Below are 12,350 nucleotides of genomic sequence, written 5' to 3' on the forward strand. Positions count from 1 at the left end.
TATCTTGTTTCATCTCTATTTTGTAGAGAATCTGTCTCCGGCAGTGGTTCTCAAAACCTGGCTATAGGACTAGCGGCAGCGTCACCTGAGTGATGCAAATTCTTGGGCCCCATCCTAGACTTACTGAATCAGGAACTTATGGGTGGGTTCCAGCAATCACTGTTTTAACAAGCCCTTCATGTGATTCTGATACACACTAAATTTTGAGAACCACTCCTCTAGGGCAGTGGTTTGTAGCCTGATGGTTGTACCCCAAGGGGACGTCTGGCCATGTATGGAGCCATTTTTGGTTGTCACAAATGGGGGAGGAGTGCTACTAGCATTTGGTGGACAGAGACCAGGGATGCCGCTGAATATCCTACGATGTGCAGATAGGCCCCCACAGACAAAACCCATGCTCAGGCGTCAAAGGTGCCGAGGCTGAGAGAAACTGCTCCAGGGCAAAGCAGAGCTCCTTCTTCTCTTTCTTCATTGGGTTCCAGTGTGTCATGTGAATGATCTAATAACACGCAGCCAAACTGTTGATGGTTTTACTTGGTCTGCAGTCTCCAGCATCTTACTAACCCGAGAAACTGAACATATTACTTCCTTACAAGTTTGAGCAGTTCCCCAGTCTACAGTGCAACTGCTCAGTCCATTCTAACCCATGTCCCACCAAAAAAGATTTTGCTAATCTTTCATTTTGAGTTTGTTTTATGAAATCAAACAACAGGTTATTAATTACAAAAAAAATCCTGTTTTATATTTGCTTTGTCAAATTTCACACATTCTCTTCCTCCCAGCCCCATACCTTTCCATTTGAGAATCAAGTCCAAACTCAGCCTGACGCTCAATGCCCTTCAAATCTGCCTCCCACAGAACTTGCCCCGCTCCTTACGTCTTATGCTCAGCTTCACTCTAACTTCACTGCTTTCCCAAACTGGGCTTATTGTTTCATGCTCCTTACAACAGTTTTTTCCTGAACAGAATGCCCTTCACATTTGTTGACTTGTTCCTTTAAAGACCAGTTCAAATGTGACTTCTTTGTATGTTTCCATGGCCAACCTAGAATGTTACTCATTCCTCCATGTACTCCTGGCCAGGAAATCTGGAACTCTTATCATACATACATGGTTATAACTATAATGGCAACATGGCTGTCTCCTCTGTTGGGAATGGCAGAGCCATGATTGGAAATCAAATCTATCTGACTCTGAAGCCAAATCCTTCCCACTGCACCACCATTCTTACTAGATAATCCAGGGGCTGGTCCAGATGATCTATAAAGATCCTTTCAACTCTCACAGTGCTTTTCTGGCTCAGATGCTGACTGAGCTAAGAAAGAGACAGGGAAGCATTAACAGGGCAGATGCTGGTCTGGAAGAACCCAGTGGTTGTGAGGATAAAGACAGTAGGCAGGACGAGGTTTGTAAATTGTAGAGTCGATGTGAGGGTGGTTATTTAGTGACTCATCTAAAGTTTCTGTATTTATAGGTGGGCCAGTACCATAGCCCCCTGAAGAATGGACGCCCCCAAGCTGAGACAGATTCATCTGTGAAGAATCCTGTGAGGTTCCAGGTCCACCTTGACATTAACATACACAAAAGCCCCTGCAAAACATCCCAGAGCAGTGGCAGCTGATGGAAAAGATACTGCAGGCTGCCTTTGCCCATCCACCTTGTGCTCCACTATGGTTCTCTGTGTCTTTTCTCAGTGGAGAGTCTCACCTGAGAGAAGTCAGAATGGAGGTACGCGAGGACAAGGGCGATGTGGTCAGTCTGTCGTCATTTGGCAAGATTGCCTCTGCCTGCTGCAGGGATTCATGGAATCGGCGGATGTTCTGCACATGCTCTTCATGGCGTGATGCCTGGCTTCTTGTGGTACCGCTTCTGTTGAGAATAAGTGGGGGCAAAATATATTCCCAACCGATGAGAAAACAATAAATTTGTGACAGCAAACAACTCACCCTCCTGATATGGCACTGCAGATCATCCCCACCACCATAGTTCTGGCTTCACTGGCTCAAGTGCTTGGATTACAATTACCTCCTGAGTAATTCTGCCTTCAGTTTTATTCATTCTCCTTTGATAAATTCTCTACCTTATAGCCTCGATTTTTTAAAAACACAGATCTGAAATAACAGTAACCACAATATTTATGGAGGACTAGCTTGCCCATTTCCATAAAAAATCCAGCAGGGACTTGTGATATAAGGAGTATGTTGAATCTATAGATCAATTTGGGAAATACTGTCATTTTTACAATATTAAGTCTTCCAATCCATGAACACAGATATCTTTCCATTTATTTAGAATTTTAATTTTTTTCAACAATGGTTTATAGTTTTCAGAGAATACATTCTGCACTTTTCTGGTTAAATTTATTCTTAAGTATTTCATTCTTTTTGATGGTATTGTAAATCTACTCATTTTTTCAATTTGATTTTGGATCATTCATGGCTGATGTATAGAAACACAACTGATTTTATATATTACGCTTTAAAAATTTCTCAATTTGGGGTGGTGGTGGAAGGATAAATTAGAAGGTTGGGATTAGCATACTAATATATATAAAACTAATATATATATATATAAAACTAGCATACTAATATATATACACACTACTATTATAAAATAGGTAACTGGGAATTCCCTGGTGGTCCAGCAGTTAGGACCCTGCACTTCCAATGCAGGGGGAATGGGTTTGATCCCTCACTGGGAAACTAAGATCCCACGTGCTACATGGCGAGGCCAAAAAAATAAAAACGTTAAAAAAGAAAAAAAAAGATAGGGCCTCCCTGGTGATCCAGTGGTTAAGAATCCACCAAGCAATGTAAGACACCAGTTCCATCCCTAGTAGCCAGGAAGATCCTACACGCTGAGGAGCAACTAAGCCCACGCACCAGAACTACTGAAGGCAGTGCACTTAGAGCCTGTGCTCCACAACAAGAGAAGCCGCCACAGTGAGAAGCCCACACACTGCAACAAGGACTAGGCCCCACTTACGGGAACTACAGAAAGTCCATGTGCAGCAGTGAAGACTTATCACAGCCAATAAATAAAAAAAAGTGAGGACCTACTGTAGAGCACAGGGAGCTATACTCAACATTTTGTGATAACTTGTAGAGAAAAGAATCTGCAAAGGAATAACTGAATCACTGTGCCGTACACCTGAAACTGACATGATATTGTAAATCAACTATATTTCAATAAAATTGTATACTGTAAATCAATTATATTTCAATAAAAATTAAAAGAACTGTAAGACATTAAAGTTTCTCAGTTTAAATTTATAATACGGTAAAAACTGATAGTTAAAACCTACAGAAACAAACCTCTCTGAGGTCACCAGTAATTTTTAGGAGTATAAAAGGATTCTGAAGTGGAAATGTCTGAGAACCACTGCTTTACCAAGGTAGAACCGATATACAATAAACCACATATTTAAAGAGTACAGTATGATGTGTTTTGACACAAATGTACCTCTAAGGAAACCATTACCATATCAATATCCTTCACTCCTAAAAGTTTCCTCCTTTCATAATTCCTCCCTCTTGCCCACTCCATTCACCCTGCTTTGTCTCTAGGCAACCACTGATTTGCTTTCTCCCATTCAAGCTTAGTTTCTGAGATGAGAAACCAGATCAGGCACGTTCAGGGTGGTATGGCCGAAGACTGATTTGCCTTCTGTCACTACAGATTGGTATACATTTTCTAGAATTTTATACAAATGGAATCACATGCAATGTACTCTTTGTCTAGCTTTTCTCTCTCAGCATAATTATTTTGAGAGTCCTTTGACTGTCTCATTGACTAGCAATGGTCAACGTAACATCTATAAAACAGGTAACAGAAATTTTCTAAACTAGGGCTTCACAGACACACGGGCTCCTTTTATGCAGAGGCTCTCTTCATGTGGTGGAAAAGCTACATAGCACTGAGACAGGCCTTGGCGTGGCTAAGCAGTATAAGAGCATCTTTCCTGGAACAAATGGTCTCTTCAGTAACTGCTACTGTAGGAGTGGCTGCTACATGATCCCTTGCCTTCTCCCTAAAGTGGAGAGAGAGACACAGTAAAGACTGATGGAGGCAGAGGGATGCCAAATGGTACTAGGGCCTGAGGAGAGTGGGGTGGAAAGAAGCAATCTTAAATCTTAGATCCTATCCTTTGACAGGATGAAATGCACTCTAGCCCTAATATCCATGAACACCCAGTTAGTTTGGTGAAATGAGAACACCGGGTGCTTTTTACACAATAACCTGGCACGTAGGTTTGGGAGGGGGAAGGTCATGATATGTTTCTCATGTAGCTGATGACTGATTTTAGGCATGAAGGTTCAAGGCCTCTGAGGAGAAACGAGTCCCTTGCACTGAAGTTACCCTTTTGATAGCAGTAAAACTTCTAGTACCTAATTTTATAAAAATTTTGTTTTCATATGATCTTGGGATTCCCTGGGCTTATGAAAGAAGGTCACTAGTCTTTGCCTGTTTCTCATTTCTTCCTCTAATAAAAGAAAGAGAAATGATAAGCTAGTTTGCACACTTCCATTCCAGACCCCATCTCTTCCTGTCATCAAGAAATCACTCACGTCCCAGGAGAGGAGAAATCAGCCTCCTTTGATGAGGGGTGAGCGGGCAGTTCTGGAGGCTGTCCCACAGTACAGCCAGGGAATGCAGCATACACAGCAGAGGCAGGGAAGGAGAAGGCAGTGTAGACTGGGATCTGCGGAAGCAATGAGGAAAACGGCAAACTGGATGTCACAAACCCTTTTGCAACAAAGCAGTATAAATAAATTTGTAAAATTTATTATATATGTATAACTTACTATTTTCTGTTGAACACTGTACCAAGCAATTTATATGTATTTTCTCATTTAAATATCACATTCTTATAAGGGAGGTACTATTATGATCCCCATTTTACAAACTACAATGTCAGACTGCTTCTTAAAAGTTGCTTTATTTTTATTTATGCTCTTGTTTCCTCCATCTAGTTTGTGAACCCCTGGCTGGACATCTTACATTTTCTTTACATGTGAGGATACTCTGGCTGTGATAGTTTTTATCTCATGATTACTCGGGTTGATGTAAAGAAAAGGCCCTCCTACAAAGGGGATCATTTAAACTATCATTTTCTCATGCATGCATTTATTCACTCAGTAACTCATCTGATATTTACTGAACCCCTCTCTGCCAAACCCTGGATCAGGCATGCATGACACAGTCTTCTCTTGACAGAGTTCCCCTATCTTGGACAGTCTGGAAAATTCTCTTTTCCTTTACAGTTAAACTCCCTCAAAGAGTTGTTTATACTTACTATCATCAATTTCCTTCTTCCCATTTTCTCTTTTTAATTTTTTTTAAGAGACCAAAGATGTTAATGTAACTTTTATTTTTAAAAAGTTTATCTAATATGGTTTCAGATTCCACTGTATCTAACCTTATTTTATTAAAAAAATTGAGATTTAATGCATGTGTTATAAAATTCACCCTTTGAAAGTAAGTGTTTAATTCAGTGGTTTTTCAATAGCATCCATCACCACCATGTAATTTCAGAACATTTTCACCCCAACAGGTCATGAAGTCATGACAAAACAGAAATGCATTCTGTACACTGGAAAGTACCAAACACATGTAAATTATCTTCTTGTAGGTTTTGCTCAGTAGAACCTTATTGGTTAAGGATGTGAATAAAGATACATACCAGTGATCCTGGGTTCTCCACCTCACGTCTTGCTTGCCTTTCTTCTTTGAAATGAACCAAACTCTCCAAAGGGGAGATAGCAACTTTTATCTGCCCTTGGCACTCTCCACTGAAGTCTGTGATGTTGTACCAGCCACAGACAAACTGGAAGCCAGAGAGAAGCGGGGACAGGTCCACAGAGGCAAAGCCAATCACCCTCTCCTCATCTGTGGGGGAGAAAGAAGAGCTGGGCAGTGTGGCCAGGCACGTCCTGCCACTGGGCTTTGAGGTGGCACACAGAGGTGATTTAGGGGGTGGGAGGGGGCAGTGATTCCACAATCAACAGAGAATACAGATAACGAGGGTAAGAGACTGGCAACCATAGCCTGTTTTCGAACTACTGTATATTGTTTTGTATGGTAGGGAAAAGCTGGCTGGGTTGAGCTCTGTCCTCTTGATATAGGCAACTGGAAAACATCCCTTAAACATAAGAGACACTTGTTCTTCTCCCTAGGGCATCAGGTCTCACTGATTTTCCTTAGGGAAGTGGGTCTTGAAAAAAATCACTTGAAAGACCAACACTCTTGGAATTATGAATGATTTGCATGTTCTTAATTATAGTTGTCTGTATTTTTCAAATTTTCTATAACATACACATGTATTATATTTAATTAAGAACACACACACACATACACACACACACGACAAACAACCCCCTAAAAAACCAGTACAGGGTACAAAATGAGTTTGGGCTCAGGCTGCTCTTAATGACAGAGGAGACCCCTTCTTGGTTGGACGAGCTACCATGCAATGACCTTTATTTTCAGATTTACTGCTTCTCACTTCTGACATGAAAGTAGCTGAGGACAAACAGACCCCTGTCCCTTTACATGCTCTTGTTTTGTATAGGCTCCACTCCCTACACTGAAACAAGGACTGATTCTACCAAACACGGACACAATTCTCAGTCTTCAAGATGCTGAATAAATCAAGGAATGCAAATTTTCAAGAAGAGTGGTCATGAGTTTCCCGATTCCTTTGACACTGGACTCATCACACACTGTCTAACATTTGTTTACAGTTTTCTCTTCTCTAGACTGGGACCTACCTAAAAGCTGAGACCAAGTATAACTCACTTTATGTTCCCTAAACTTTCCATACCTGGCATATCTTTCTACCCTACAGGAACTTGATAAGACACCCACTGAGAGCATGTGTGAACCGGCCACTGTAGAGTGAGGCTAAGAAGCAGGGTACTACAACCGCAAATCTAAATGTGGCTTTGACTTGAAAACACATTATTCTAATTTCCTGGGCCTCAAGTTTCATATATAAGAGAAGTGCTGAACCAGATTTAAGATTCTCTTTAACTTGGACAGTCTTAGATTACAGGAATACTTGAAGTAGTGTTCCCCAGAGGAGGGGTCATGTAATTCTTACCCACTGGGTGTGAAGAATGATGGGAAGCCATTGATTTGTTCTCCAAAGATATTCTTGCTTTTCAAAGAAAGCTAATCTTGCTCTCTTTGGTTATCAAAGATGTAACCTGTTCTTGTTATATAATAACTTTAGGCAACCCCACTTGAAGGTTCTGTCTAACATGAAAGCACTTCATCCTAAACATAGTGGAGGAGAAATCTGGCTAAATTGATCATCAAGAAAAAAAAATCAGGAGTTCCCTGGTTGCTTAAAGACTAGGATTTTGGGCTTTCACTGCTGTGGCCCAGGTTCAATCCCTGGTCAGTGAACTGAAACCCCACAAGCTGCAACTTAAATTTATTATTTAAAAAATTTTTCTTTGGCTGCGCCATGAAGCATACAGTTATCCCAGGTCAAACCCACACCCTCTGCAGTATAAGTGCAGTCTTAAACACTGGATCGCCAGGGAAGTCCCCTGTAAGTTAAATTTAATATCAGATTTAGCAGTCAATCCCCCATTCTCCCTTTGCACTTTTATGTTCCAGTGATCCTGAACTTCCCTTGTACTCTTTCTTTACTCTAGGCTTTTGTATTTGCTATCCCTTCTGACCATCCAATGTCAAGTCCCTTCATTTCCCCTCAGAGGTATGCCCCTCAAAGCCTTCTCTAACATCCTAAGTCTGGGTTAGATGTCTGCTACCAGAGCACCCTATGTGTCTTGTTTTACCTTTGTATCCCCATCACTTTGCACAGTTCCTGGCACAGAGTAGGAACTCAAATATTTATTGAACATAGCTTGGTCTGGTCTGAGTACCTTTTACAATAGGTTCCTTCAATCTGTGTGGAAAGGATGGAGTTAAAAAGGATGGAGTTAAGTAAGTCTATATACACTGAAAGACAGAGCTGGATGAGCTCTGTCCCCCTTTACACCGGGGTTCTACACGATTGTCTAGAGGTCCTGAAAGGTAGGGAATGTATTTTCTTCATCTCCATACCTAACAGCCCTAGCACTGTACTTACACATAGTAGGCATAATAATAAAAATAGCTCCATTTACTACATGCCAATTTGCCCCAAATACTTTATATAATTATCTTTAACCCTTACAAAAACTGTTGTTGTTATTGTTCAGTTGCTAAATCGTGTCCAACTCTTTGCAACCCCAAGGACTGTAGCCTGCCAAGCTCCTCTGTTCATCGGGTTTTCAGGCAGTAATACTGGAGTGGGTTGCTATTTCCTTCCTCATCAAAAACCCTGCGTTGAGGGTTCTATTAATCCTAATTTTATAAATAAGGAAACAAAGAATCAAATAGGTAGAACAATTTTCTCAGGTCACACAGTCTGTAAATAGCAGAGCCAAGATTTGAATACAGATCTGCATAGGACTGAAGTTTATTCTTTTTTCCTGCTGAAGTAACTTGAATTGAGGCAAAGTCTGGTCTGCTTGACAATCTGTGGAATACTTTAGAGACAAGACAGGAATAGAAAACTAGACAGGAGTGCTGTGCTGAGCTGAATATAGCAGGAATTCCTTGTAATGATTCAGAGAAAACAAAACTGTGGTCAGTTCCTGACCCACTAATGAGGCTGGGCAGGGTTGGGAATCCTCGGCAGCAGCATGGGACCAATGATCAAAACCAGATCCGAGGCATCACTCCCAAAGAGGAGCACAAGAAGGGAGCCTGGTGAGTCCATCTCCTTCACCCCCTGACTGCCCTCAGGTCTTTATTAGGTTTTAGGGTTACCCATTATGGGCAAGCAAACACTATGATGCTATAGATAACTCAAAATCATTGAAGGTCTGGAAACCAAGATCCAGCAGGAATCTTAAGGGAGCTAGGTTTGTAACGAGGGATTTAGTGAGACAAAATTTTCTAAGAGCTGTGAGATAGTTGAATGTCCTAATCACCTTATTTTTCTGAATTATTCAATCTTACTAGTCTGGGGAAGTACAAATGGTAAAGGCTAAACAGCCAGTCAGAACTGGGTTTGAGGAGAATGCCCTATTTGTCCAGTGGTTAGGACTTGGCACTTTCCCTGCCGGGACCTGGGTTAATCCCTGATCAGGGAACTAAGATTCTGCAAACCTTGTGTGTGGCAAAAAAAAAAAAGAAAAAAAAAGTGCGTTTGAATCCTAGCTCCATCAATTAATAGATATATGACCTTAGTCAAGCCACTAAACTTTCTTGGGCCTCAGTCTTTATATATATATAATCTAACTAGTTGTATTTTTACCTTACAAGATTAGAGATATTAAAAGCATACTGCCATTCACTAATAAAAACAAAGCAAGCAGTCAAACAAAATGATATGGTCTCTAAGGATTTAAACTCCACCGGAGAATGACATGCCATTCTATGGGATCACCTCTAACACACATATGTGTTCCCAGCACCATCGGTGTCACGCTTTTACTTGGTTAAAAAAAGAAAAAGACTGGCAAATTAATAAGATGTGGACTTATTTTACAACCAAAGAAACAGTTCATACCTCCTTTATGCCAAACTTTGAAGACCAGAGTTTGTTGTGGGTCCAAAAGAAGCTCTTTCGAAAGCCTAGTAAGTAAAACAAGCACCATAAATTACGTGTAGGAAGCTTCGCTAGTGAAATCCAGACTTGAAGGGTATCTTAAAGTTTGCAAATCATTTTCCTTTCATGCTCAGGACCATCTTCTAGGATATACTTTTATCCTCTAAAAGCAGGGGATGGAAGTTCAGAGAGGTGATGTAACTAGTAACTTGTCAAGAACTGAAAACACGCCACCCGGATGTGGTATTCTTTCCCGACACCAGTGGCCCCCATTTTATTGGAACAGGTAAGGATTCTTCTCATGTCTCGTGGTGGTAGGTGGAGGCGGTGAGAAGAGAGGAAAAGAATGTTCATTGAGCACCTACGCTGGGCTTAGCCTTCTGATTGCCTACATTTGGAGGCAGATTTGATATTTTAGATAAAGTACTGGCCATTATGGCCACAATTTCTGTAATTTCCAGTAGCTCACCACAGACAGTACTGAACTGTCACTGCAGTTAGAGCTCCTGACTCAGGTCAACCTCTCAAATTTCAAAAACACTGAACATGTGAGCAACTGCTGAGACTCAGCTAGGTACATAAACATTGTGAGAAAATAGCAGATCAGATACCATGTGTGTGGCTAGTGTTGGTGGACAAGAATTAAATTTTACAAAAGGTGATGTGGTGTAAAGATAATATTAACAATAATTAGTCACAGAACTCACACTTTTAATAATGATGAAACAGTAACAGCAGAAAAGGGAGGAGAGCCCTGAGCAGCAGGCCTCTGTGCCAGCGCCCACCTCTGAGCTGCGGGCCACATGGGTGACAGGACGGCTCCAAGTCCTCTGTTTCTGAGCTTTCAAATCAGATCTGACATTTGTTATGTACCTACCATGTACCATGAGATAATACTCCTAAATTTCATGTAATTTGGACCTCACAATAACTCTGTAAAAATTACCTCAACTTTATACATGATGAATCTGAGGCACAGAAATGTTATGTAACTTGTTCACACAGTTAGTGAATGACAGAGATGGGGTTGGAGGCCAAGTCTCTCTAGTTTCAAAGCCCAGGCTCTTCCTACTGCACCAGAAATCTTTTCCAAAGATGCATAATCCACAGCCTTTGGAGATCTCCACCTTCTTCACTTAGATAACTTGTATACATTCTTTCACACTTAGCTGAGGTATTTACAGGGATTGTCTTAATCCACTGTCTTTAATTCCCACTGCCCAAGAACACAGCAGAGCAAATAAGAGGACTCCATTGAATAACTTTTGAGTTGTACTGAGTAGAGTTAAAAAACACCACGGCAAAACCTTTAAACCACCACTAGCTGTGAATTCATAAGCATTAGGATTAAATAATCGTTTGACAAGGAAAGCGTTCTCCAAGTCTGCTCAGTATGGTAGTGTCTGTTATATTCCTCACTCTGAGTCTGTCTCTTGGAATAGAAAGCAGATTCTGGAAAGCTGATGGTACATCATAAAATACAAACCTTGACTGCTGTTGAAAATTCCAGATGGGGGAATCTGTGTTTTCAACCACTTGGGTGTAGATAGGAGATGGCTCATCAGCTGTTACAAAGGATACACAACAGCTGGGTATTGATACTTTCCGCTGTGTCAAGGGGCTCCCTGAAATAGGAAACAGTGAAGTGACTAAACTTTAGGCAACCAAAAAAGAATGTGCTGGAAGCCTCTCATTATACAGGCACAAGAAGAACCATTACTATGTTCTACCTTTGGGTCCCTGTGTCTGAAATGTTTCTGCTATTGAAACTGTTCTTTCAAGGCTCAGTTCATAAATACCATCCAGCAAGAAACAACTTCTCCCATCTCCTTGTACTCTGTGGGATGATGGAAAACACTGGATTAAGAGGAAAAAGACAGAACTACAAAGAACCTGGACTTAAAAGTCCGATGATCAATGACAGCTCTGCCACACACATTCTGTGTGACTTCGGCAATGTGTGACCTTGGGCACGGCCTATTTTGGCCACCCCCTCTTCAAACGACGTGTATGATACTTACATCTCCTCAGATGTTGTAAGGATTAAAAATAAATAACGGGGCTTCCCTGGTGGCTCAGTGGTGAAGAATCTGCCTGCCAATGAAGGAGACGTGGGTTCGATCCCTGGTCTGGAAAGATCCCTCATGCTGTGGAGCAACTAAGCCCATGTGCCACAACTACTGAGCCCACGAGCTGCAGCTACTGACGTCTGTGGGCTCTAAAGCCTGTGCTCTGCAACAAGAGAAGCCACCGCAACGAGAAGCCTGCGCGCTGCAGCTAGAGGAGGCCTTGCTCACCGCAGCTACAGAAAAGCCCATGAAGCAACGAAGCTCAGCCAAAAATAAATAAAAATAAAATTATAAAAAAAATTATCACACAGATGGAGTCACATAGTATATAACCTTAAAAATAATAGTAGTAGATAACATATATCTCTTGCTGTGTGCCAGCATTCTTCTAAGAACTATATATGTATTAACTCACTTAATCCTTTCAAAAAACCTATGAGGAAGATATTATTATTCTCATTATATAGATGAAAAAAACTAGGGTATAGACAGACTGGCTACAACCTGGTAAAACCAGTTAACAAGCATATTCTTGAAAGAGCAGGGAAAAAAATGATTCTAATAAAATGGCAGTAATCAAAGAATAGCTAACAGAAATCAATAAAACAGCACTCATCATTACTAATGTGAAATGTACAGAATAACACTAATACTACCTTTATCTACTGAGCT

At 41.0% G+C, this 12,350-nt stretch overlaps 1 protein-coding gene across 8 annotated transcripts in view; it reads right to left on the reverse strand.

Annotated features, from left to right (window-relative positions):
- The window catches only part of C2CD3 (C2 domain containing 3 centriole elongation regulator), a 125,775-nt gene that overhangs the window by 26,230 nt on the left and 87,195 nt on the right, over nt 1-12,350 (reverse strand). For all 8 annotated transcript variants that reach the window (XM_059874992.1, NM_001078130.3, XM_059874997.1 and 5 more), the window contains 5 exons: nt 11,096-11,234; nt 9,571-9,635; nt 5,683-5,888; nt 4,568-4,701; nt 1,707-1,868 (listed from right to left, as the gene is read on the reverse strand). In XM_059874992.1, coding sequence (XP_059730975.1) covers nt 1,707-1,868; nt 4,568-4,701; nt 5,683-5,888; nt 9,571-9,635; nt 11,096-11,234 — 706 coding nt within the window. The remainder of the gene's footprint in view (nt 1-1,706; nt 1,869-4,567; nt 4,702-5,682; nt 5,889-9,570; nt 9,636-11,095; nt 11,235-12,350) is intronic.

This window comes from Bos taurus, chromosome 15, assembly GCF_002263795.3.
Source record: "Bos taurus isolate L1 Dominette 01449 registration number 42190680 breed Hereford chromosome 15, ARS-UCD2.0, whole genome shotgun sequence".
Lineage (NCBI taxonomy): Eukaryota > Metazoa > Chordata > Mammalia > Artiodactyla > Bovidae > Bos > Bos taurus.